The 24,097-nt window shown below is 38.4% G+C and overlaps 2 protein-coding genes across 2 annotated transcripts; one reads left to right on the forward strand and one right to left on the reverse strand.

Annotated features, from left to right (window-relative positions):
* Nucleotides 1-1,311: 1,311 nt before the first annotated feature.
* brf2 (BRF2 RNA polymerase III transcription initiation factor subunit) lies at nt 1,312-5,597 on the forward strand. Its single transcript, XM_067574542.1, has 4 exons — nt 1,312-1,618; nt 3,305-3,364; nt 3,486-3,807; nt 4,365-5,597. The coding sequence occupies exons 1-4, from the start codon at nt 1,471-1,473 to the stop codon at nt 5,182-5,184; spliced, it is 1,350 nt and encodes a 449-aa protein (XP_067430643.1). The 5' UTR covers nt 1,312-1,470; the 3' UTR covers nt 5,185-5,597.
* Nucleotides 5,598-8,369: 2,772 nt separating this feature from the next.
* Nucleotides 8,370-11,462, reverse strand: LOC137170908 (prolactin-releasing peptide receptor-like). Its single transcript, XM_067574543.1, has 2 exons — nt 11,014-11,462; nt 8,370-9,121 (listed from the first exon to the last, which is right to left on the reverse strand). The coding sequence occupies exons 1-2, from the start codon at nt 11,460-11,462 to the stop codon at nt 8,488-8,490; spliced, it is 1,083 nt and encodes a 360-aa protein (XP_067430644.1). The 3' UTR covers nt 8,370-8,487.
* Nucleotides 11,463-24,097: the final 12,635 nt, after the last annotated feature.

Here is a 24,097-nt window from a genome sequence, read left to right on the forward strand (position 1 = left end):
TAGTGTAATTTGAGTTTTCACTAAGAATATGTATTCCACATTTTCTTCTGGCCTCTCTTTCACAATGTGATTATTTATATTTATATACATATATATATATATACACACACACACACATATACATATATATATAAAATATGCTTGTCTTCAGCAGACTGAAGAAGAGCATGTAGCTCGAAACATCACTTGTGGATGTCCCATTAAACTGCACCTAAGGAAAAAGGGAGCTACAGTGTGCGGACTGTCTTTTTCCTTGATATAAAAATGTCAGACTAGTTCGAGTTTTTTTTTTTTTTTTTTTTTTTCCCTTGGCACAATTTCAATCAGTTGTCAGATTTTTCATCATCATGTCAAGCCATCGGTGCTTTCACTTAATATTAAGGTTTTCCTTTTCATTTGTCAATTCTCCTCATTTAAATTCAGAGTTGAGCATAACAAGGCAGGTGATGAGAGAGGAGCAGAGCAGCTTGGACAGGAGAGGAGAGCAGTGTCGGAGCAACAAGTGAGAACTTACCTGACTGCTAGAATAGAAATCAAGTTGAATATTTCACCAAGACTTACCCATTTCTTATAGTTAAAAATAAAACAAATGGGATGCAAATCTTGTGGGGAAGCAGGGTCACTTGGGGCAATGAGAACAGGAAAACTGAGGTACACATTCTCTAGGGAATGGTATACTTGGGCGGAATCAAGGTATTACAGTATACCAGGGTATTTAGAAATCCCAAAGGTATAATTTTCAGTGCCCTCAGAAATACAGATGCTCCTCTTTCTATTAAACTGGAATAATCTGTGTCTTTATCAACAGCCATATTGATGAACATTTTATATTATTTTGGAAACATGTACTGTTTGGAATACTAGAATATAACTCCAAATTGAAATATCAGCAATATATTACAAATCTTCTAATTTTAATGTCCAAATGTAATATTCATAAAAGCAAATTTACGGGTAAAAAGCTGAACTTCTTGGTTTTAATAAAGGAGGTCAAACAGTACATTGATTCAATTCAATTTTCCTCTAATCCAAAGACTGTAAAACTATAAATACCTGTTTTTTGTTCAAAATCTTTGTATGAGCTGTAACTCCCCCTTGCTCAGTTTTTTTTTTTTGTTTGTTTGTTTGTTTTGTTTTTGTTTTTTTAAACTTTTCTTCTCTAAACCGCATTTTGTGGAGGAAGAAAACTGTAATTGTTTTATATGTTAAGAAAGAAACAAAAAAGAAAAAGAAAGAAAGAATGGATTAATGTATTACAGCACCAAGCGGAACCTGTCGAATGTTGTATCTACACGGACACATTTCGGAGCGGTGACAACAACGTTCATTGGTCGTTCAACAGCTGTTTACAGTGTTTCAAGATGGGCTCCGTTCTATCGCAGGTGTTCCGACTTAATTGAACACCTGTTTTGCTGTGTTGTTGTCTTTAGTTGTCTCTCCGGGCAGCAGCAGCAGATTTATTTCGGGGAGATGTCTAGCGCGGGGTTGAGGTGCCCGGGCTGCGGCTCGTCAAACATCGTCGATGATGATTTGTACTCTCAGGCGCAGCTGGTGTGTGTGGACTGCGGCTCGGTGGTGTCTGAAGGAGCGCTGGCCAATGACCCGGTCGGAGGCTCAGGTATGAACAGTCTGGCCGTGTGGCAAAACAAGCGACGTCTGTCCGGTGTTTCGGTTTAACGAGTGACCGCGTTACTGGCGACTTTCAGCCGGATGCGTTGTGGTTGCTCGTAGTGACGGTGTTACATCGTATTTGGTTACCCGTCAGATTCTGTGATCTGCAGTGTTGGAAGAAGTACTCAGATCCTTTACTTAAGTAAAAGTATCATTACCACAATGTCTCACAAGTTGACCAGCTTTTCGTCTGTTTAACTTGTCTGGAAATGTGAACGCTTTAATTGTTGGCGACACCATTTAATTTACATAATATCAGACAAAAAAGTACCAGATGAATATATGTACTGTACTGGGCATTCAATATAAGAGCATTTTAAGGCTTTCTATGTGTCCTGTTCGTGTTTTCAACAACTGCTATCACTATGACAACCGCTCACGCACTCGGCTGAAAGTCACCAGTTAACACGGTCACTCCTTAAACCGAAACACCGGTTAAACGTTCCAGATGAAATGACTAAAGGGCAAGTTTACCCAAATCATAAAACATGTTTTCTCACTTATCCTCGCAGACAGTTATGATTTTATTTACACAGTGCTTTGAGATATTCTATTAAACAATATCAACGACGTGATTATTATGAATAAGCCACAGACGTCACCTCACTGTGAATATTTTTCATTGCAACTACTTCCTGTTGTGGAAATGTTAAATTTTGAGACAGCCTATAGGCTAGCTGTCCGATGATCTGAGAGCAGCAGAAAGTATGAATACACTTTCTTTACAGTTTATCTTAAAACCTACCTCTTTAGCTTATTTAAAATGTTGTTTGGTCATTATTGGTTGTATTATTTCAGTTTTCTTGTTTCTATTTGTGTGCATCAGTCTCTTTTTTTGTATATATACTGTCTTACTTATGTTATGCTTATATGAGCTTGTCAGTCATGTAAAAAGTATTTTGAATTGTGCTAACCTCTAGGGAACATGCTAAAGAAAAAAAGTTTTATTTTTCAATGCTATAAGTACAAGGCAAATCTGTGATTTATGATACTGAGCTATACGAATAAAAATTGACTTCAATTGACTTGAAATTCCATTCACCTCCATTTTATTGGGGTGGAGGCAGATATCTTCTCAAAAGCTGGGGAAGTCTAAAACCATTGATTGATGTTTTCAGTTGAGTCCTGCTCTTTAATGAATAATCCATGCTGCTTGTGTCAGGTCACTGGAATGAACAGTGATTCTTTGTGAAGGATAGTTTCTGTGATAAGAGAGCAGTTAGCATGTAGCTGAAATGACCTGCAGTTCATTGAAAAAGCAGAGAAACCAGAGTGTATTTAGACATTTTAACTTTTAATCTTTATGTTTGCTGTGCTGCTGATTGCTGAACTGACTACCTATTAACTCGCCAGGCCACAGCACAGAGTCTCCAGCTGGCTAATGTGTGTTCAATATTGGAATTAAGTGGAACTGTGGAAAACATAATGAAACACTGTGGGACAATATTAGTTTCTTCTTTGTATTTTGGTTTTGGCAACATTTAAATGACATGGTTAAGATTAAGATAGCGTTTCTAATCTTGATAAGATTACACGCAGGTGTCTACAAGTTGATGTAAAACAGTAAGGTTTCAGTGTTTCTATCTCAGCAACCCTCTTATCACATTTTGCCTTAACTCTGTGCGTTTTACAGTCGTCAGCTACAGCCGAACAACAGCTGTGACCAAGAAGCCGTGTATGAACCTGATAAAAGGTGAGATCTTCCCTCAAAGGGGAGCTTTTGCTTGTTAGAGATATTATTACATATTACCTCCTCTCTATCCCCGCTGATCCCACTGCTCTCACATGCACATGCTCATGCACTATCTCTACAGGTCTGCAGCATCTGAAAGCCCTATGCCGGACTCTCAGGGTCCACGATGAAATCTTGGATCTCTCACAGACCTTTTATAACCGGGCCTATCAGCATGAAACTTTCATCAGAGTGAGCCTCCAGAAGAAAGAAATCCTTGCTGGTTGCTGTGTGCTTGTAAGCTGCAGACTGCTCAATTGGCCCATTACCATGGGAACCATCAGCTGCCTGCTGGATGCCGACCCAATGGTGGTGGGTGCCATCTATCAAGAGATGGTCAGGATCCTTAACATCGAGGCTCCTATCGTCAATGTCACAGATGTAATGGAGGCCCACAGTCAGGAGTAAGTAAAGAACAGTGGTCTGAATGTTTTTGTTTGCTTACCAGCAATATAAAGTGTTAACAGGCCTCTCAGCGAGACATTTTTTTGTATAATAACAAAACAATAACAAAAGTTACACTGATGAATCAGATTTTTAACAAAATGACTAACTGGTAATTTAACTAATCTTACAGCCTGTTGAAGATTTTTTGTGACTTAGGCCTACAAGAAATTGTCCTTTTTATTATTTACTAATTTTCATTAGTGGACAGGAATGATCATTTAGTTGATTTTAGTTTAATTAAAGTAGAAGTAAAATAAAAGTAGATCTGTCTGAAATAAAACATTGGCATCTCCCTGCACTGTTTGTACTTTGGCATTTAAAAATTTTGAAAAACTCAGACATGAGCAGCTCTCCCAATTGTCTTAATTGGACTAATTTAACATGAATAATGTCTACCAGGCAGAAAAGAGAACAGATACACTCTTAGACATATTCATCCAGACTCTGTGTAGCCTTTATCCTAAAAGATGTCAAGATTATGTCTATGTTTGCTGAGTGTTTTTCTCTCTGTCAGATACAAAATTAGCTCGCTTCACGTTCCTGAAGAATTTGCTGAGAACTCCAAGGACCTGACCAAACGTGCCGTGGCCCTGGTGGAGCTAGCAGCAGATTCCTGGATCGTGACCGGCCGTAAGCCCATCCCCATTATGATGGCGTCAGTCTTTTTAGCTTGGCAGTCCTTGAATCCCAACAAGCAACGTCTCAAATTCTCTCTGGAGAAATTCTGTCAGTTAGCCAAAGTGAATAAGAACAAGTCTGCTTTGAAGAGAATAACCGAGATAAAGGAGGTACTGTGTAAGCTGGGTAAGGAGATCCCCTGGGTCAGGGAAGCGGTGACGCCAGATAATGTTGTTCGACAGGTGGAGGACATTCTGATGAACAGGTACGCACTGCTACGGAGGGCTCTGAGAACCCATGAGGTTACTCTGCTGGCAGAGTGTCAGGCCGGCTGTGAGGACTCCCAAATCTCTGAGCTTGTAGATCAGTCTCTGAAAACGTCCTCTGTGAAAGAATGTGAACCGAATGCTGAAAGGGCTGAGCATCCAGGAGATGGAGATGGTAATCCATGCACAATGTCTGGGCCGCACAGTGACACAGGCACTCAGGAGAGCCAAGATCCAGCAGAAAACTGGGGGAAGAGAGTGTTGTTTGCTCCCCCATGTGTGATTCATGCTAAGAAAAGGAGAGTGGAGCAGCCAGAGCTCAGGGATGTAACTGGTTATGAGGAAATCTCTGACAGTGAAATTGACTCTTACATTCGCACTCCTCAGGAAGCCCGAGACTTTGCTCTGACACAGAAGATGTTGTACTTGTCTGAGAATGAGAAATCATAATGCGGTCAATTATGGTTACGTATCAAGACCAGTGTTTACTTCCTTGGTTATTGGATATGTAAGGAAAACATATCTTTTTTTAAGCTTAAAGCACTCTCTATTTTAGGAGCATTACAAAAAGGATGCAGTTTTTTTTCCACCTCTGTAAGACTTATTGAGATCATAAGAGATTACACAACTTTCTTAAAATTAAGTTTTAGCATGTCCAAGTAACAGAATGTATGTATTAACTGTTTTGCTGCTTATCCTCAGTTAACCTTCAAAATCCTTGAAATGAAATTGTTTAATGGTTACAAAATTATTGGTTACACCACATGATGTGCAAAACACAGTATGAGAATCCCTACTGAACATTTAGGCTTAACCCTAACATGAAAGTGCCTGCTATTAAATCATTTACTATGTTCACAATGTGGAATGTCTGGGACATTTAATGGGTTTTCACATTTATAGCAACTCTTTCCTTTTTTAAATAGGCCTTTTCCACTGACGACATGTGGACACGTCACAGTAGGAAAAGCATAAGTGTAAATAATAAACTTAATTAGGATTAATTCCATCTATCTGCTTTGGTTTCAGGGTCCTGGTATTGTGCATGAGAGGAAATGATCTAATGTTGCAAGTTGCTGCCTGCATGTTGTAAATTTGGTGAAATGGGCCCTGGAGTCTGTGGCTTTTCTGTTTGTGTAGCAGGATGCCATAAGGCGCAGTGTGACTGTCTGCTCTAACTATGATAAAAATGTATATTTTTTATTAAAGATTTGCTTTGCTGTATGAAAAAAAAGGGCTCTAGCTACGTAAGCAGATGATGGAACAATATTTCCTTGAAATAATGCAACACTAGGGGCACCATCATAACAAAGATTTTAAAATAGAAAATTTCTTCCTTTTGGTTTCTGACTTTTTTTTTTTTTTAAAGGAGGACACAGGATGAGGGATTTATAGAGCATATGTATGTATACTCTAGTAGACAAAAAATAGTTTAATTTCAGTTGGACTTTAAGAAATATATCAACATGTGGTGTAACTTCTCCATTATTTGTTACAGAAAATGTCAGTATGCTTGTCTGAATATAAGTATGGAGTTCTAGATTCACATCAGCCCCTGGGTTTTTATTAAGTTTAATATTTTATTTTGTTTCAGAAAGTACTGAGCTTGCTTTTGGAAGATGATCTAAGATCATGATTTAATGTCATAGAACACAAAGAATATTGTATGCAGCCGGCACAGGATCCAGAGCCGAAATGAAATACAGAAACTGACATGATGTTGCTGCCTTATACTTTTCATCAGAGATAAAAAAATGCAGTAAATAGACACAGAACGGTGTCTATTTACTGCACAGAATTGTGTCTATTTGGCTGCATAACTGTAAAAATTTCATTCAGCTTTAGAAAGTGATGTCATTTTTGGCAAGCACCAAGTGTGCTAAAATGATCAAAGAGATCAATAAATTATCACCTTGTTTCAATGTCCTTAACAGGCCTAGTTGATATGCAGAAAACACTTCCATCTTCCCTGTTATTTAATTAGCATATTCAGCGGTGCAGCCGCACTCTGACCAAGTTCAGTATAATTTCATTTGTTCCACATCCATCATGCAGTCACACTGATCTTAAGCAGAGAAGTTATTTGGTTTTTTTATTCACAATTTTCCACCGTGTGTGTTCATAGAGTAGAACAGGCTACACATCAAACGATACTTTTGTTACATGTCTCACTACAAATCATATACACAATTCACTAACAGTTATTTTAAGATTATAAGACACCTTACATGCACCCAAAACCATTAAGTAACTGAGTCCCTTCATATCAGAAAATGACACGTAAGTTTTACATCTACTGTAGAAAAAGTGAAGTTTAATCATTCTAGTGACAGTAGCACTTCAAACTTGTTGACCTTGAGTTATCGCTGTTGCAAAGATAAATTTGTCCCGTTCGCCTGCAGGATGAAGACAAATATGCACACAGAGCATACAGAACAAAAGACATGATAGTTTTAATGCACAATAAATAATGGAAAAAATAGAATGAAGACAATGAAAACAGACAGCCTGTAATGAGTTTTTGAGAACATCCTCATTATTTTAGGACTACTAAATGTGTTCCCTTTTATTCCACATAAATCAATATTGCACTATTCATATCAAATGTGAAGAGGCAATAGAAACTACAGAAAGCAAAGAACACATGAAAAGCAACAGAGAGCCAGCCACACCAATACAATGGTTTCCTTTTTTTGTACAGCCATTACATAATGCTATCAGAAATAATTTGATCAATTATGTATTAAGGTGCATATTCATGACCTACAGGCTTTAAAAAAATTAAACCCTAGGGGGAGCAAGTTCATGAATTTAATTGATTCCACTGGGCTCCATATAGGAGCACCACACAACGATTAGTTCTGACACCAGTTCCCTGGTGGAAACAACCTCTGCAATGACTATTGAAATAACACAATGAACCAATGCTCTCATTTTCTCTTCATGTCCAATACAGCTGCACTTTGCTCCCCTGCACTACCCTGAGCTAGCTTTTTCAAATATTTATCTGCATTCATCTGTTGCCATTAAGGTCTCATCTCACATTTTCAGCATTACAGGACAGATATAACATGAAGGTACAGTAGTACATATATGCAATTTCATAGATTTCAAAGATTCACACATCTCCATACAGTTTTCTCTCATTTTCTGTTTTCATTGGAATATTTCATTTACAAAGCATGAAATTATTAGTGAACATTTATCTTTTAGCCTGGCTGGTAGTACTTGCTCCAGTAGCAGTGCTGGTCAAAGGACGGGCAACCTTTAATAATGGTGTTCCAGAGAGAGATATCTCAACAACTACTGGCTTGATTGGTTTGGGAGGTTGAATGATGAATGTTCATGGTTGCCAGGGGACGAAAGTCAAAGACATACTGTGCTGTTCTTGACCCTCTTCAGATGGTATTGACCCCCCCTGACCTTTCATCTAACACCACCGTCATGTGAAGGTTTCCCTTGACCAATGTTTGTATTTGTTCATATTATATCTCAAACTCTAATGACTGGATTACCATGAACACCTTCATGCTCCCCAGAGGACTGACCTCACTCCAAGAGCCACCCTTGACCTATAGATCATCTTTGTACACAACATAGGTAATTAGTGGATTGCCATGAACGTTTCTGTAGATGTTGTTAGTGGCCAGAGGATAAACACCATTTGGTGACACACCAAAGTTTCCACTTGTATTCAAGATGAATCAGGAACTTACAGTTCAATAACAACAAAGGATCCTCTTCACCAGGTTATCACAGGACCACACTGGCAGCACAGTGATTGGCAGGCACTCCAATGCGACGATTGCACTTGAACATCTTCCTCAACTCGGTGCGGAAGCGGTCATGTAGCCATGCATACAGGAAGGGGTTACAACAAGACGAGCTCATGGCACACAGGTGGCACAGCAGCTGGATAAGCAAAAAGTAGCGCTTGTTGATGATGTGAATGTCAATGTCTCGCAGCACATTGAATACATGAATAGGAAGCCAGCACACTGCAAAGGCTGACACCAAAAGTGCAACCAAGCGAAAGATCTTTCTCTTACGAGCTTGCTGAGCACCCGTCTGACCTTGTGTCCTGTTGCCTGGAGCGACACATTTCTTCAGCTTGACAGTGATGCAGAGATAAGAGACAAAGACAGCAGACAATGGCAGAACATATGTGATCAGCAGGGTGCTGTACGCATAAGCACGTCTCTCTGTCTCTTGACCCAACCAGAACTCCTCACAGATGGTGAAGCCTTCCTCTTTGAACTCTACATGATAGGTGTGGATCACTGCAGGAGCTACCAGCCCACAAGACAGCAGCCAGATTCCAGTGAGGACAGAGGCGCAGGTAGCCACAGATGTACGTTTCTTCAGGGGGTGCACTGTCGCATAATATCTGCAATAAAATGGAAAAGAAAGAGTTGTACTTAATAATAAGGGTGAAAAAAACCCTCATGCTTAATGCATGACTAATCATGATTTCATGTATGAATTAATGCATTTATCATGAACTCCTGCAGCATAAAATTAATAAAGGTTCATCACTATTACAGTTGTTCATGTGATTACTTGCTTTATAAATGTTAAATTAGTTAATTAGCTTTAAAGGATGGGTTCACAATTTTTCAAGTCTGTCTTAAAACAACAGTCAGTTGCCCAAATGAACATTGAAATAGGCTTTTCTTGCCATAATCATTCCTCTTGTTCATAATGACCATTAGATCCCTTTATAATGTACTTACAATATAAGAGATGGGTGATATAATCCACAAGCCTCCTTCCATGCAGAAATGTATTTGAAAGTTTATCTGCAGTCAATATAAAGCTTCAGCCATCTGAGTTAGTCAAATAAAGTCTTCCAGTCTTCAAAATCTTCCACAGTCACAGTCTTTTTAGTAAAAAATTCTCTTCGTGTCTCGACTGACTTTTCTGTTCAGCTGCAGTAAAAAGATTCTAACAAAAAGAAGGACTTTGGCACTAAAAAGAAAAATATCCACTTAAGTACATTTTTGCACAAAAGGAGGGCTGTGGATTTTGTCACCCATCCCCTACATTGTAAGTGCATTATGTAGGGATCTCTTAATGGTCTGTATGAACAGGACAAATGATTACAGCAAGTAAAACTTGTTTCAATGTTCATTTTGGCACCTGACTGTTGTTTTAAGACAGACTTGAAAAACTGTGAAGCAGAAGCTCAGACCAGCGCGTTTCTTAAGCCTCTTTAAAATAAAACTGTAATATGAGACAACCAGAAACATTTAGAGAGAAACAGCAGACAATTTTAACATACACCTGTGTCATTTGACAAGAAAAGAGAGGAAAATCATTTAAATTTGTAACTTTTGACATTGATCAGAGGTTTACACAACAAAAAGAAAGTGGAGCAGTAATTTTACGTGAAAGCAAAGCCAAGGTAAGTTTTCAAGTGGTGCTGAAAAGCTTCAATTAATGCTGCTGTCGTCAGCACTGGAGGGAGAGAAATCAACAGTTCGAGAGCAAAACTGCAGAAGGCGGCTTTGCTGTAGATGTGAGTTTTTTGTACAGCGAGCAGCAGAGAGTCTTTGGATCTCAGGGGTCTAATGGGAGACGTCTCTTCACAGCACATGTCTGATTCTTCTGTCTGTGCGCAAAGTACAAAACAGGATAATTGGATCTTGGTCGGCTCCTATCAGGTACACATTGCTGCAAGCTCAAACTCTTTGGTCTCTGTTTATACATTCTGAAATGGAGTCATCTTCTAAAATCCTGCAGCTGTGTTAATTAATCTATGGATTAACTTGCTAATTAAAGTTTCTAATTTATTGTACAGTCACATGAGCTAATAAAGCCTTCATCACTGATTAATATTAAGCTGGTGGAGTCAAAGTTACATCATGTATTGATGCATGCGCTGAATCATGATGTGTAATATTTTAGCCATGCATTTATTAAGCATGAGCCCTTTTTTTAAAGTGTTGCTATTGCAAGTACACACTGAGTAATCAGTCCATCTTCACACCTAATTTCTTAATTACTACAAATGGGATATCATTTTCTGATTGTCTTATTTCTGTCAATTACACACCACTCATATTTGAAATGGTGTTTGAAATGTGAAGTAAATGCATGAATATAGAGAGGGAATTCACTTTATTTTATTTGACCATTATCTAACCAGGGCAGTCTCCTGAGATATAAATCTGTTTTGCAAGTGGCAGCACAAACACCACTGAAGGAAAGAGATGATGAAGGACAAAACAGACAAAGAAAAAAATTGATCTGAGTGGCATTTCAGAGAGATTCACCCACCTGTCAACAGCAATAGCTGTGAGCGTGAAGACTGAAACATAGACTGTGACCGGTTGGATGAGAAACACCAGATAACACATTGAGCAGCCAAAAACCCAACCGTGAGGGTTGAAGGCGTAGGCGAGAGTGAAGGGGACACACGTCACACACATAAGCATGTCAGAGAAGGCCAAGTTTCCTATGAAGAAGTTGGTGACATTGTGCATCTTGCGGGTACGGCAGATGACGTAGAGGAGCAGGTAGTTCCCAAAGACGCCCACCACTACCACCAGCACGTAACAGGGGATGATGAGAGGCTTGAACGTCTGCAGCAGTGCCACATCTGCAAACTGGGAGCTGCGGTTGGTGGAGCTGTTCTGCACGGCAACCTCGTAAATGTGTCCATCTGTCTGTTCTCCAGCCACAGATGGCTGTGTGCTTCCAGACAAGCCACTGTGATTACCCTCCATGGCAGCAAAGCTCAATCTGTCACTGTCCAAAATGTTTAAAAAAAAGCAGTTTTTCAGCTGTTTTAGCAGAACTTTAACAACTTTTCTTGAGGTCAGATGTCTAACAAAGCAGAGTATTCAGTCCAAGGATACATGCAAAATTAAAACAGCATTCTACTGGAAATAGGTCATGACATTTACAAAATGGGAGACCATTATTGACTAACTATGCTTTTACCAGCACCAATACATTCTCACACTAAAAGGTGAAAAGCACATTATTAAAGGGTTTATCATTATAAATGCATTTGAATGTGAGGGGCTAAGATGAGCAGCAGAACATTGTGCATCCTCCACTGAAATGTGCATATGGAAAATGTCAAATCACAGGGTTGTGTCTGCATTTAAAGGACATACTGTATTAATGTGATTACTGACCAGCTGACTGTTTTTTAGCACTTTGCAACATCAGTAGAATAATTCCACAACATGAATGAAGGGCTGGATTTTGATACTTTTATATGTATATATAGATATATATACTTGCTGGTCGTCGTCAGAGTAACACAGTGAAGAATGAATTGGAGAAGATTAAAGGAAGGGGAATTTGTAGCATAACTTTGCCTTTGGCATGGGATTTCTAGATATTAAATCACCAGTGCAAAATCACTTCAAAGCTTTATGTTGAACATTGAAGCCGTCTTTCGTGATATGATGACTGGAATTTGACTTAAAATGTCTTATCAATCGATATCTTGCAGGAAGGACAGCCTTTAAATTATTATTGTCTTAGTTTGACTGAGTGGAAGGCATGAGGCTGCTTTCCCATGAAGGTCTCTTTCCTTAGGTCTGATATTGCTTTTGTACAACAATAAAGAATAAATGTAACCTCTTATCAAGTGAAGATAATGTGAATTTTTGCTGCTTTGTGTTTTCAAGGATTCCATTAGTGACAATAACATATTTCTGTAGGTTGTAGGATAAGATGCATACATATTTTCACCATTATTACATACAAATACATTATATATGAGCAGGTTAAAGCAAAGTGATTCTGAAACATGTCTTACTGCTTTAAATTGTATCATCCTTTATGTAATGTGTCTTACTGAATCAGGTTAATGAATTAAAACTACAGGTTGTGGACAAAATAACAGAAACATCTTACATGTAATAGTTCTGCAGTTAAAATCTGTTTTATTAAGCTCATATTGTTTGTTTTCATTGTGATTTTGTGATAACTCACTATACCTGTTGCTTACATTAAGAGTCATTTAGTCAGTGTCGGTGAGGGGCTACCTGTGACCACGGTGCATCTCTTTGCTGATGTGATTTCCATATGTTTTGCACATAATTACATCACAACTTTTTAAACCTTTTCACCTCACTGCTTTGCATAATTTGGCATCGTTTGCCACTATCGCATCAACAGTAGTTGTCTGGCCTTTCTATAGCTCTTATGCTGCTGTGAGGTTTCTCAGGTGACTCACCTTTTTCCATGTTTAATTAACTTACTTATTACTGACTACTAATAGGAATATTCATGAATAGTGTGGAAGTGTGATTTTACTGAACAGTAATCAGGGTTTTTGTTTTGTGCTTGCTGGCTTTAATTGATTTTCTTAAATTATCCCATGGGGATAAAAATGTTTGTGTTTCAGACTAGTCTTACATTATCTACTGTATAAATATTGTACCACATTAACATACACAGTAAGTACAGAAATCTACGGTAAAATTTGCAGTGTTTTCTTATTAACTGTATACGACTATCATTTGAAAGGAAATTATGAATTATGCATTGCCACACACGGTATGTAGGAAAGAGCTTACACTTATATGTAGAGAACATTATCTCTGATGCGTAGTTATTAAAAAGATGCTGACTTAAATCTCTTCAGAGATTACACTCAGATATGAAATGTTCAGATCTTCAGCCTCATAAATAAAATGAGGACTCTCCTTTTAAAACTGAAACTTGTTACACCTATGAGCTCAAACCAGATGGCACAATATCTTACCAATCTGGATGTTACAGTGCAGAAAAATCTATATTTTTAAAAGGCGCATACCGCATAACCGCAACGTCCATGACTGAACTCCCAGCCAGGGGACCTGTGTTGCATGTCATAACCCCCCCCCCCTCTCTCTCTCTCTCTCCCTAGCTCCCTGTCTCTGCCTCACTGTCTGTCAAATAAAAGCAAAAACCTTAAAAAAAAAAAAAAAGATCTTAAAAAACAAAAAACAGAGCAATGAGAAACAACATGCAGTATTTGTCTTTTTTTTGTTTTCCCTCCCTTTAGGATAAATTTGTACATGTTCACAGATCAGATTCTTAACCATCCCGAATCATTTGAATACTGAATTTAACGCTTTTTTCAACATATATCTCATACAATATAATTTGGATAGTCTGACTTGATCAGTGAAGTCTTGATAACGACCTTTGGATTATAATGTCAAGAGGTCTTACGTAACAGAGCTCTGGCACATAAGGCTGTTAGCCCCAACCGATATATACCTCAACACTCATTTATTTAAAAAAGAAAAAGAAAGGGGGGGTTGAAATAGATATGAATATACTGGTTATGCAAATAAATCCTCGATAATTACATAATATCAGCTCAAACTATGTTGCCTGCATTACATGCATAGGAGGAAACTGTGACCTTTCTGAAGTGAATATTTCACTCATTAAAATTTGGATTGTAATGGATGATGAACATATAAAATACAAGGATCATAATGTGTAACTTGCAACTATTTAGACTATTTTCACTACTTTTTAATGAAGGATTTTAACCCATTCATTTTTCTATTCTATTATTTTCTATTCTATTTTGTTTTGTTTTGTTTTGTCTTGGGGAAAAGATGATGCCAATACTGTACCTATGACAAGAGGCTAGCAAAAATCTAAATAAAGAAACATACAAACAAATACAGATAAAAGTAGTAACCCAGTAACTTACCTGTGTTGGCGTTCCTCAATATGATGAGTATGAAGAGCAAACCTTCCTTCTGCGCTTCTGCACAGTGAGTGAGATGAGGCTGCTGCTGTTTTACAAAGAGAGGGAAAGAGAGAGAGAGAGGAGACACAGGGAGAGAGAAGTCTGTGGAAATGACAGTAAGCCAATAAGATGGCAGAGTCCCAAAAAGATAGATGGTGTGGACTTGAAAATGATGTTTGATCTTGAACTGATTATCTTGTGGTCATGACCGATAGATCTCAGGATATTATTGATCTGTTCACAGACGTATGCAGGACTCTATCCGGCAGCTGTTGGATTATTTATTTACTTGCCTGTTTGCTTGTTTGTTTGTGCAGCTGCACTGCCAGTAGTCCTCTGCTTTAACACCATGTTAAGGGGCAATGAATTCAGAAAATGTGCATTGGAGCTGATGAAGTGGAAGTTTTAATTGTTGCATTTGGAAACAAGCTTGCATTGAGGTCAATCTCTGTCCAGAAATTGACCTGAAAAGTTCCTCAGTAAACAAAGAAACTACCACCTCATTATTGTAAGTTTTTACTATTTGTCCTGTGATGTTTTCACCTGTTGTTTAAAGATGTAATTGCATTTCAAGCTCAGTGAAAGATGGAGTTTATCATTTATACTACATGCCTTTTGCAATTAAAATTACATTTTTGCACCCCTTATAGGCAAATAACTTGACGGTGAGTGCATCAAAATGTTGCTCCCAACAAAAACTAATGTAATTGCAAGTGAAGCAGAGAGTGTGCACAGCTTCTTGCTTTTTTTTTTTTTTTTTAAAAATAGCATTGTGAAAATGTCTCAATTTAGAGCATCATGTCCTAAACTCCCACCTAGACAAGTGAGTTCTTATACTCTAATTCTGTCCACAAACCTTCCCTGGATAAAAGGTTTTAAAGTGCATCGTTAATCACAGTTACATGTTCCCTGTTCCAAATGGCAAAGTAAAGCTTAAGACATTTCTGTTGCTGAGAATAATAACAAAATAACCTTTTCATTGTATTATAGATGGAGGATGAGTGATGAAGTAAAACTGCAGTTATGCCCCCGCTGCTCTTTCTTCCTCTTCCTACAATTGACTTGGACTTTTAAGTAAGCACGACATTTGAGTTTTGCAGAAATGAGCACAAGCGGAAAATTTGCTCAAATCGCCGGAAGAAGGTACAGATGAAAAAGATAAGACTTCTTGGAGACACCTAAATTGGCTGCTTGCAGGTGAAAGACAAATGATCAAGCAGCAAACCTAGTCAACTGTGTGAAGAAAAAGATCACAGATTGAAAACTGACATGGGAATAATCTTGCTGCATGTCACAATAATAAGAATAATACATCTATTCTTCTGAAAACATTCACATTTCATATACATTATACTGTGTATATCCATTACATATAAAATACATTATAATGATAGTGTTGTCATCTTTTGTATTGTCAGGCTTGTAAAAAAGCGTGATAATGGAAAAGAGAAAAAGAGCAAGAATCAATTTACTCCCCAAGGCGCCAGAAGAAATCCATCTACAGTCACATCATTACCACAGGTTTGGAGCACAGTATTGTAGGAAGCAACATGTTTATCTGGTGGTGCAGTGTTTTTATCCAGAAAGGCACATCTGTGGCTGCAAAGATCATAAAATACGCAAACCAGATGGAGTAATAGTATTAAAAAATAATAATAAGGTGAAACTGCCCATTAAAAGATGTAAAAATATGTGTGTTGTTGATGCAAATAAGTTCTGTGTGAAGTAATCAGTTGTGAAGGAGATGGACCACCTGCTGTTCGAGCCCCATCAGGCTCCATAATCAATATTATAAATATAAATATAAAGTGTATTTTAAAACAACAACTAATTTCATGCAAACTCTCAAAGTGTTTTCACACTAATTACATGAAATATGTTTGACTTGAAATGAATATAATATGGTAGGCAGGTAATTACATGTCTTGGTAAATATTAAAACCTGTACATTATTATAGTTTAATTTGAGTTGTAATAGTCTGTTGGCAGTAGATGTTCCAGTGGAGTCTCTCTGGTAAAACTATGTGAGTTAATGTTACACATATGGCTGATTTAGATAATGCATACTTTATAAAGGGTGTTAAAGTTGTAACTAATGGCAGTTAATGAATCATTATTAGTAATAATAAGCAATTAACAGAATAACCTTGTCTGTCAGTCTGTCCTCCTCCAGCATGACCCTTGCTTTATCTTTTTAGCTCTTTAATTTATCATGGTTAGGACCCCTGCACTGAGACTCAAATCCATTTGTTAAAGTGCCTATAATCAATATTTTTTTATATGGAGCCCATGATTACTTGTACGTGTCATTCGTAGTGATGAACCCACAGAGAACTGCAGTTTTTCTGCTTCATGGACTCGACATGTTTCAGGTCATTTTGGTTTTCCGGGCCACAAATTTACTATTTCGGTTCTCTCTCACTACTCTCATGTCATTATTTTTTCCCATAGCAGGCAGCTGTGCTCAATAAAAAAGCTACTGTGCACTACTTGTCCAACACCAAACAGCATACAGACAGAACAAGCTGGTGAACATAGCGGAGCATTTAGCAGCTAAAAAGCCAGATATTTTCCTCAGAGAAGACCAAAACCACATCTAAAAGGAGAGTAAATATTGGACTTTCATTGATCAGGTGGCCATAAACACAACTCCAAATAATGTTACTACATATCTGCTGGATGTACAAATATTTCCATATTAAAAGAGGATAAATATATCAGTGTTGTGTTCACTGCTTGCTTCTGCTGTCTCCAAGTGGCATTGCATTATTAATCCATTATTAATGATTAACTAAAATGTATGATTGAAGATAACTTACTAATTTGCTGATGGCCCATTAGGAGGTAAGAAACCCTTTATCAACATTTGTGGTTACAGAATTGATGTCTTAGTAGGAAGTTAGAGCCTTTACCTTTTATCAATGGATTACTAACATCTCAAATGATAGATTTGATAACTTGTAAACGAGGACCTCAAATAAAGTCATCAGTTACAAATTATAAGCTCTTTATTACATGTAAGTATTTCCTGTTGGTACATATGAGGTACGTATAAAATTGTATGAGGAGACTAGACAACTTCTCTGTGCAAGACAAGCAGTTTAGGAAAATTCTACTTCTACTTCTCGGTTTGAATCGTGACAGAGCATTAAACACCCAAAAGAAAACCATAAGAGTGGCGGTAACTTAACACTCATCTCACATAGTTTGTGATGTGAGGTGACTCTGATATGATTCTTGAGGTCATTGCTGATTCTAGCAAGATGGCTGATACTGGTGAGAGTATCAGAGCAGTGTTGACGTGCTATGTTGTCTGCAATTTCTCAGATGCCATTAGGCATCGTTATGTCATTCGAGACTCCCTGAGATGCACTAAAACTGCCAGTGAGTCAAGAATGCTTCATCTTGAGGAAACGCGACCCCAGCTCACCTTTCCTCTTCTCTACAGCTGATAGTCGCCTAATAGCTCACTGTTAACAGTCAGTATAATGCACTGCCTGCTGAACATATGTTTATATACTGAAATAGTCTGTTTGAACTTCACAGAAAAGCAGATACTTATAGCGCTCCGCCAAGGAAGCTTTGATCCCACTGGAACTTATCATCAAGGTGGAGTCTTGATCAGAGTGATGCTCTGTTCAACATGAATGAAACCCCGCCAGGACAAATATCTGCATACAACATCTCCTGAGGCACAGAATCACAACTTCATCTGACTCATGTGATTCAGAGGCTCTTTATTCACCTCATATAGACAAAACTCATTCTGCCACCTGGAGTCTTTATTTTAGTCCCATCTCTGCATCAGACACGGATGTAAACAAGCACAGTATGCGACTGCCGGCTTGTGGAGGAGCTGGTTTCAAGAATACCTTAAAATTAATGTAGGGAAGGCAGACATGAGCAGAGGCGAGAAGAGGCTTTGCTGCTTTAAAGTGTGGCTCAAATTCCGACAGAAAAACACATTTTCTCACTTATAAAAAACATTATGAAATTAACAATAATATAAATATATGTAGAAAAAGATATCCAATACATTTTTAAACTGTCACAATATTAGTTTATTGAAGGCCATTTTTATTTAATTCCAGCAGTTTTTTTTTAATTTCAAGATTTGCTTTTGCAATTTTTCTCAGTGACCTTAAGATGCAGCACAAAATGTTCTACAGGAAATTGCACCAAAAATGTTAAAACATTTATCAGACAGAGGCTATTCACAGTGTTGGTCCATGATGAGAAAACACTGCCTCTCCATACTTCAGAGACATTAGAGTAAGTCTGATTAAAAGAGCCTTGCAATAGTTAAGGCAAAAGACAATCCAAGCATGGATCCATTTCTTTGCAACTGAAAGTGCAAGATATTGTCTGACTTTTACTATATTTCTAAGGTGGAAAAATGTCTAATTAAATGACAATTTTGCAAGAGTTTTACGGCCACTTAAAATTTTGTTTTTCTTAGCTTCGTCCCCAATTTCTGTTATGTCCTCCAATTGTGTGACATTCTGCATAGCTATGAAATTTCAAAAAATGCTGTTGTATAATTGGTCAAGTGGGAGCAGTAATGTGCAGTTTAGTCTCCATCTACCCACGCAGGTAGTTTTTGTTGTATTTTCTGAAGTGTTGAAATGACCTTGTCTCAGATTTCTGCCTCGATATAACTGCAATGTAATGGAAGTTGATGGGATTTTTTCTTTGTCGTGTTAAAAATTGAAACTGAAAAATTGCACTTAAAATATAAAAAATCAAGAGCATCATCTCTTTCCAGAATCGATATACATACCTGAAACTCAGATAATCGACAGGGCTCAGTAGAGGTAAGTGAGGAGAAGTGTTTTACATTGCTGTCGGCTGTGAGTCATGCCCCAGTCTTGTACATGCATTTTGAATGAAAATAAAGATGTATGTGCAGACTTTCATCAGTATGTAACGTGTGCCTGCATGTGTCAGCCTTACACCGAAGGATTCCACATGTTTTCTGTCAGGTGTTGTCCTTGTATATCCGTGTGTCCAAGCAGCTGCGATGGGATTTTTAACAAATGTCTCTTCTTTACATTCTTGCCGCCTGAAAATAGCTGGTGCAATATTCCTATTCCAGTTCATTACACTTGCACATAGCACCACTTTAGCTTCGGATTTCATTGTATTCAACGTCACAACAGCAGCTTTGGCCTTCCCATGTGACTTTTTTCAAAAGCCTATTCCATATGAATGGGAGTGTTATCAGTAGTTCTGTGCCTATCAGTCTGTCAAGAAAAGAGAGGTCTTGTGGAGTTGACCCTTACTCTAACTCAGGAACAGCTCTGAAATTTCTCTCTCTCTTTCAATCACCCATCAAATTCATCTTTTCAACTTTCTATTTCCCAATGGAAATAGAATTTCCTTATTTCAATTTTCAGCCAGTCGCCTATAGTGTGCAAATTGGACCATCTACAAAATGATTGACAGCTTGAATGAATAATGAAATTTGTGATTAATGTTGCTATTCAAGTTACCATGATTATGAGAATTAAAACAACGTCCAATCAGTATTTGCAGGAAAGCTTCACATAATAGCAAATGATTATCATTCTACAAATGAGGAGCAGATCTGAGCCACAGGAAGGATCTCATTTCACGATGATTGTCTATTACATGCTTACATGACAAATAAACTTGATTAATTGATTTCTATAGAAATAGCCACAATTTCAAAGAAAAGACAGTTTCAATAGTAATGGCTGTCCAAAGATTCAGTATCTCTACGCTCCCACTGTTTTAAATTCCCATTTGTCAACTCAGTTTTCTCTGCACATGGAACTCCCCTCCACCTGCCTGTGTCACTAATCTGTTACTGTAGTATGCAAATTTCAGCATAATGTCTCAGTGATCAAACATGATAAGCACTCTGTTTGTTTGTGTAACTTATGAGCTTAATTGGAGCTTCGACAGACATGCGCCACAGAACCACCACAGACATGTGGTTATTCCTTTTGCAGTTTATTACTCCTGATTTCCTGTGTTGATATCCTGAAAAAAAGAAGAAAATGCACAAACAAATAGGTTGAAGAACAATATTAGGAGTTGCTATAAATGACCTTAAACCCACTCTAATTCATATGATCAGGTTAAAGTAGTAGATCAATATGAAGGAGGAACACAATAAATAGTAATGCAGCACATGGGATGGACCACATTTCAGATTAAATGATACCATCTATTCTTGTTTTAGACAAAGTTTATCAATTATATACATTATAATACAATTAGAAATTATACATAATTTGTTATATTCATACTCAAGAGCTCAATTTGGCCTCTTAATTAGGTTTGATTTGTCTTTCTTAGTAGTTATACTGTATGTAATCTTAGAAGCTCAATCAAAATGACCTTGCAAGAGAAATTGGACTGGATGAGGTAACAGGCCACTCTGCCCTACTTACAACAACATTACTGTACTTACATTTCACACATTTTTTCACACCACTGAATGCAAAAACTACAAAATATGAGTTTCAAAGGGTTAGGGAGTTTGTTATGGAATTATAGATGTTTGAATTTACAATTATCCCTTGAAGGAGAAATATCAGTTCAGTTTACCTGAAAGCTCCAGAAAAACTAAGTTGTTGAAATTTGCTCAAGTGTTTTTACCAAAATCAAGGATGAAATTTGAAACACACCTTTTAAGCCAGAATGGTCAAGAAGGTCTTAAAGTTCAGAAGAGCTCATAAAATAATAAATCATTTGAGAAAATAATTCAGAAATAATGGAAACGTAACCATTCCATGACAAGTTGGAAAACTCTATCTGCTGAGGAAGATTGTGTGATACGATTGAAATCTCCAGCAGCTGCTAAATTGACCCTGAAGTCCTTCTGTTTGTCACAGAGCACACAGGTAGGTCCAGAGGTCCAGAGGTCACAGGTCACAGTGCTGAAGAGCCAGTTCATCTTCATCACTGAAGAGGCACACAAGGGCTGCACCAGACTGCTTATGATTGATGTGAACAAAAGCAGCAGATGGCGAATGAATGTCTACACCAGAGCACTACCATTTTCATATAAACTATGCATGTCGGTACTTTGGATTTTAGCTTTAGAAAAGGTTAAAAAAGGTTTTTAATGTCAATGAGAGCAGCACTTCATTGCCCCTCTCTCCCTTAAATCTTTCACCTGGGTTTCAATGTTGATTTTATTTTTAGTATAGTTTGGTGAAGTTTAGTTCAGTTTTATATGAATATATTTAATATGTAATATATATGAATATATAATATAATAAGAAAATCAACTTTAAGCATCAAATCCAAGCATGACATATACTTGTCAACACCACTTGGACATCATAGAGCTTGCCATAGATGCCAGCACTCACAAGAGCACTCAGGCTGACCTCTTACCAAGAAAAAACTCACATTGTTCTACATTTTTGATGTTGCTTATCATCCTCTGCTTGTTGTCCCGTCGCTCATCAATTGTTTTTGTTGCTCCTGGCATTCGTAGTGAAGGTTAAGGCCTGCTTTTCAATGACGTGCATGTAGCAGCAAGTTTGCAAAACACAGTGGTTTGCCTGAGTCAAAATTTTGACCTTGATTCATGATTGAAACAACTTAATGTGAGAAATGAGAGGGATGTTTTTATGTTAATTTCTTAAAATACATGTAAATTCTATTCATGATTTTTGCAAGGTCCTATGATGGCTGAAGGTCTTGCAATCATCTCCCTCTACTCCCCCCTTCTATCCTGTCATCTTATGGACAGCTGGGGCACCATACCAATTCATTTCTTCTTGCCTGATTGCCTTTCGAGAGAACAATGTCCCCTTCTTGAAGGCTTGACCTTTTCCATTGCCACCTGTGGCGAAGCTGCAATGTTTTAAGGTATTCACGCCTCCACCTGTTCCAAAAGGTGTCAGCCAGGCTTTAAACTTGTTTCCACTCCTCTTTGAAGAGATTTACTTCCTCAAAGTTGCCTGGAGGGAGAGGAGCTGTAGCCTCTTTTGAGGGTCAGGAGAATTGCTGGGGTAAGGATGAAAGGCAATTCTCGATCCGATGACACTGGGATAAGAGGTCTTGAATTCATGACTGCTGCTACCTCAGCCATAAATATTATCAAAACTTCATATGTCAGATGGGATTTTTCTGTTCAAACAGAGTGCAGTCCAGACAATGAAGGGCGATGCCGATCATACATGCCAATGCACCGTCCATGTGGGATGGGGGTGGATTAAACACCAAGGTGCACCTCTGTGTGTTCAGGTCCTTCTCCACATTACTGAAGCTCAGACTTGTATCGTCCATCTCCAGCTCTTGGGAGGTGCCAACAAGTTCATGCCACAGTCAGCTTGTATATGTTTTGTGGGGGTCTTGACTGCGACGAACCTTCTAAAGGTCTTAATGAAGCTGTTGGCACTCATAGCCTCGATCACTTCAACATGGTCCTGTGAGCTGAGTTATGCTGCGTAGGAGGGCTGGTGACGCCGTCTCTTGATTTAGTGTTGGCTGATTTCAGGTTGGAATGGATGTACTTCCACTGGCTAGGATGTGATGATAAACGGATACACTGAACCGTGTTATGCTGTAGACATAGAATCTCCCTGACTGGTTGAGGAGGTGTCCTAGTACAACCTTGCTGTCCGTGTAGAACACAATGCTGTCAAATGTCACATCCATCTCTGTGACTATCAGCTCAGCGAGCTCCACTCTAAGTACAGCCACACACAATTCCAGTCTTTGGATGGTTAGGCCCGGCTGGGGGGCCATCTTCACCTTTCCAAAGACAAAGCCAATTTCAGTTTGTTCTTTGTGGCTCATCACCTTAATGTAGGCTACAGCTGCTATCACTTTCACCGACATGTCTGTGAAGACACAGAGTTCTCTTCTTTGTGCCCCTTTGGTGGAGAAAGATGTGTGAGGGAGCAGTACCTGAAGTTCCCGTAAGTCCTGGAGAGACTCCCTCCACCTGTCTTTGGGGGGTCTCAAGTCCCAATCCTCTGCTTGTGTGGTGAGCTCTCTGAGTATCAGCCTTCCATGAACAGAGATGGGTGTGAGGAACCCTAGGGGGTTATAGAGACTATTTACTGTTGACAACATCCCTCTGCATGTAAAGGGCTTCTAGTCATCTACAATCTGGAACATGAAGGTGTCTTTGTGCATATTCCAGGACAACCCAAGGCTATGTCGGATAGGCAAGTCATCATCAAAGAGATCTAAGTCATTGATATCCTTGGAGCAGTCTTCACGTGGGAATACCTCAATGAATGCAGGTAAATTTGGTGCAATTTTGTGCAACCTGAGGTTAGAAGCTGGAAGCATCTTCTGCGCTCACCCAAAAACAGTGATGGCCTCTTCCCTGGTGTCAAAGTATTTTAAAAAAGGGGGTGGTTGCTCTGCTCATCCAGTATCGCGTACATTTTCTTAGACTCCTCTCTGCAGCCAGTTGGATACATGCTGACGGGGCATGAACATATACAGGTGAATATATACAGGTGCCTTCACAGGCCTCTCCCACTTATTCTTTCTGTCTGTTGAAGCTTGCATGAAGAGGTTAAAACTGGGTCTGTGTGAGCCTTTGTCTCTGTGCAAATGAAGTCTGTCAGTTTATTTTGCAGGGCCGGACTGGAGGCCTTGCGTAATTCTATCTCCAGTTTTAATAAACCAGCCTGCGACGTATTTGCC

This window comes from Thunnus thynnus, chromosome 19 (assembly GCF_963924715.1).
Source record: "Thunnus thynnus chromosome 19, fThuThy2.1, whole genome shotgun sequence".
In the NCBI taxonomy this organism is placed as follows: Eukaryota; Metazoa; Chordata; class Actinopteri; order Scombriformes; family Scombridae; genus Thunnus; species Thunnus thynnus.

Bases quoted from the DNA above. Each gene is read 5' to 3' on its own strand.
- brf2 (XM_067574542.1), top strand. From the start codon at position 1,471: ATGTCTAGCGCGGGGTTGAGGTGCCCGGGCTGCGGCTCGTCAAACATC. The intron at 3,365-3,485 runs GTGAGATCTTCC...CTATCTCTACAG, and splicing joins GTGTATGAACCTGATAAAAG to GTCTGCAGCATCTGAAAGCC. The intron at 3,808-4,364 runs GTAAGTAAAGAA...TCTCTCTGTCAG, and splicing joins ATGGAGGCCCACAGTCAGGA to ATACAAAATTAGCTCGCTTC.
- LOC137170908 (XM_067574543.1), bottom strand. From the start codon at position 11,462: ATGGAGGGTAATCACAGTGGCTTGTCTGGAAGCACACAGCCATCTGTG. The intron at 9,122-11,013 runs GTGGGTGAATCT...ATTTTATTGCAG, and splicing joins ACAGCTATTGCTGTTGACAG to ATATTATGCGACAGTGCACC.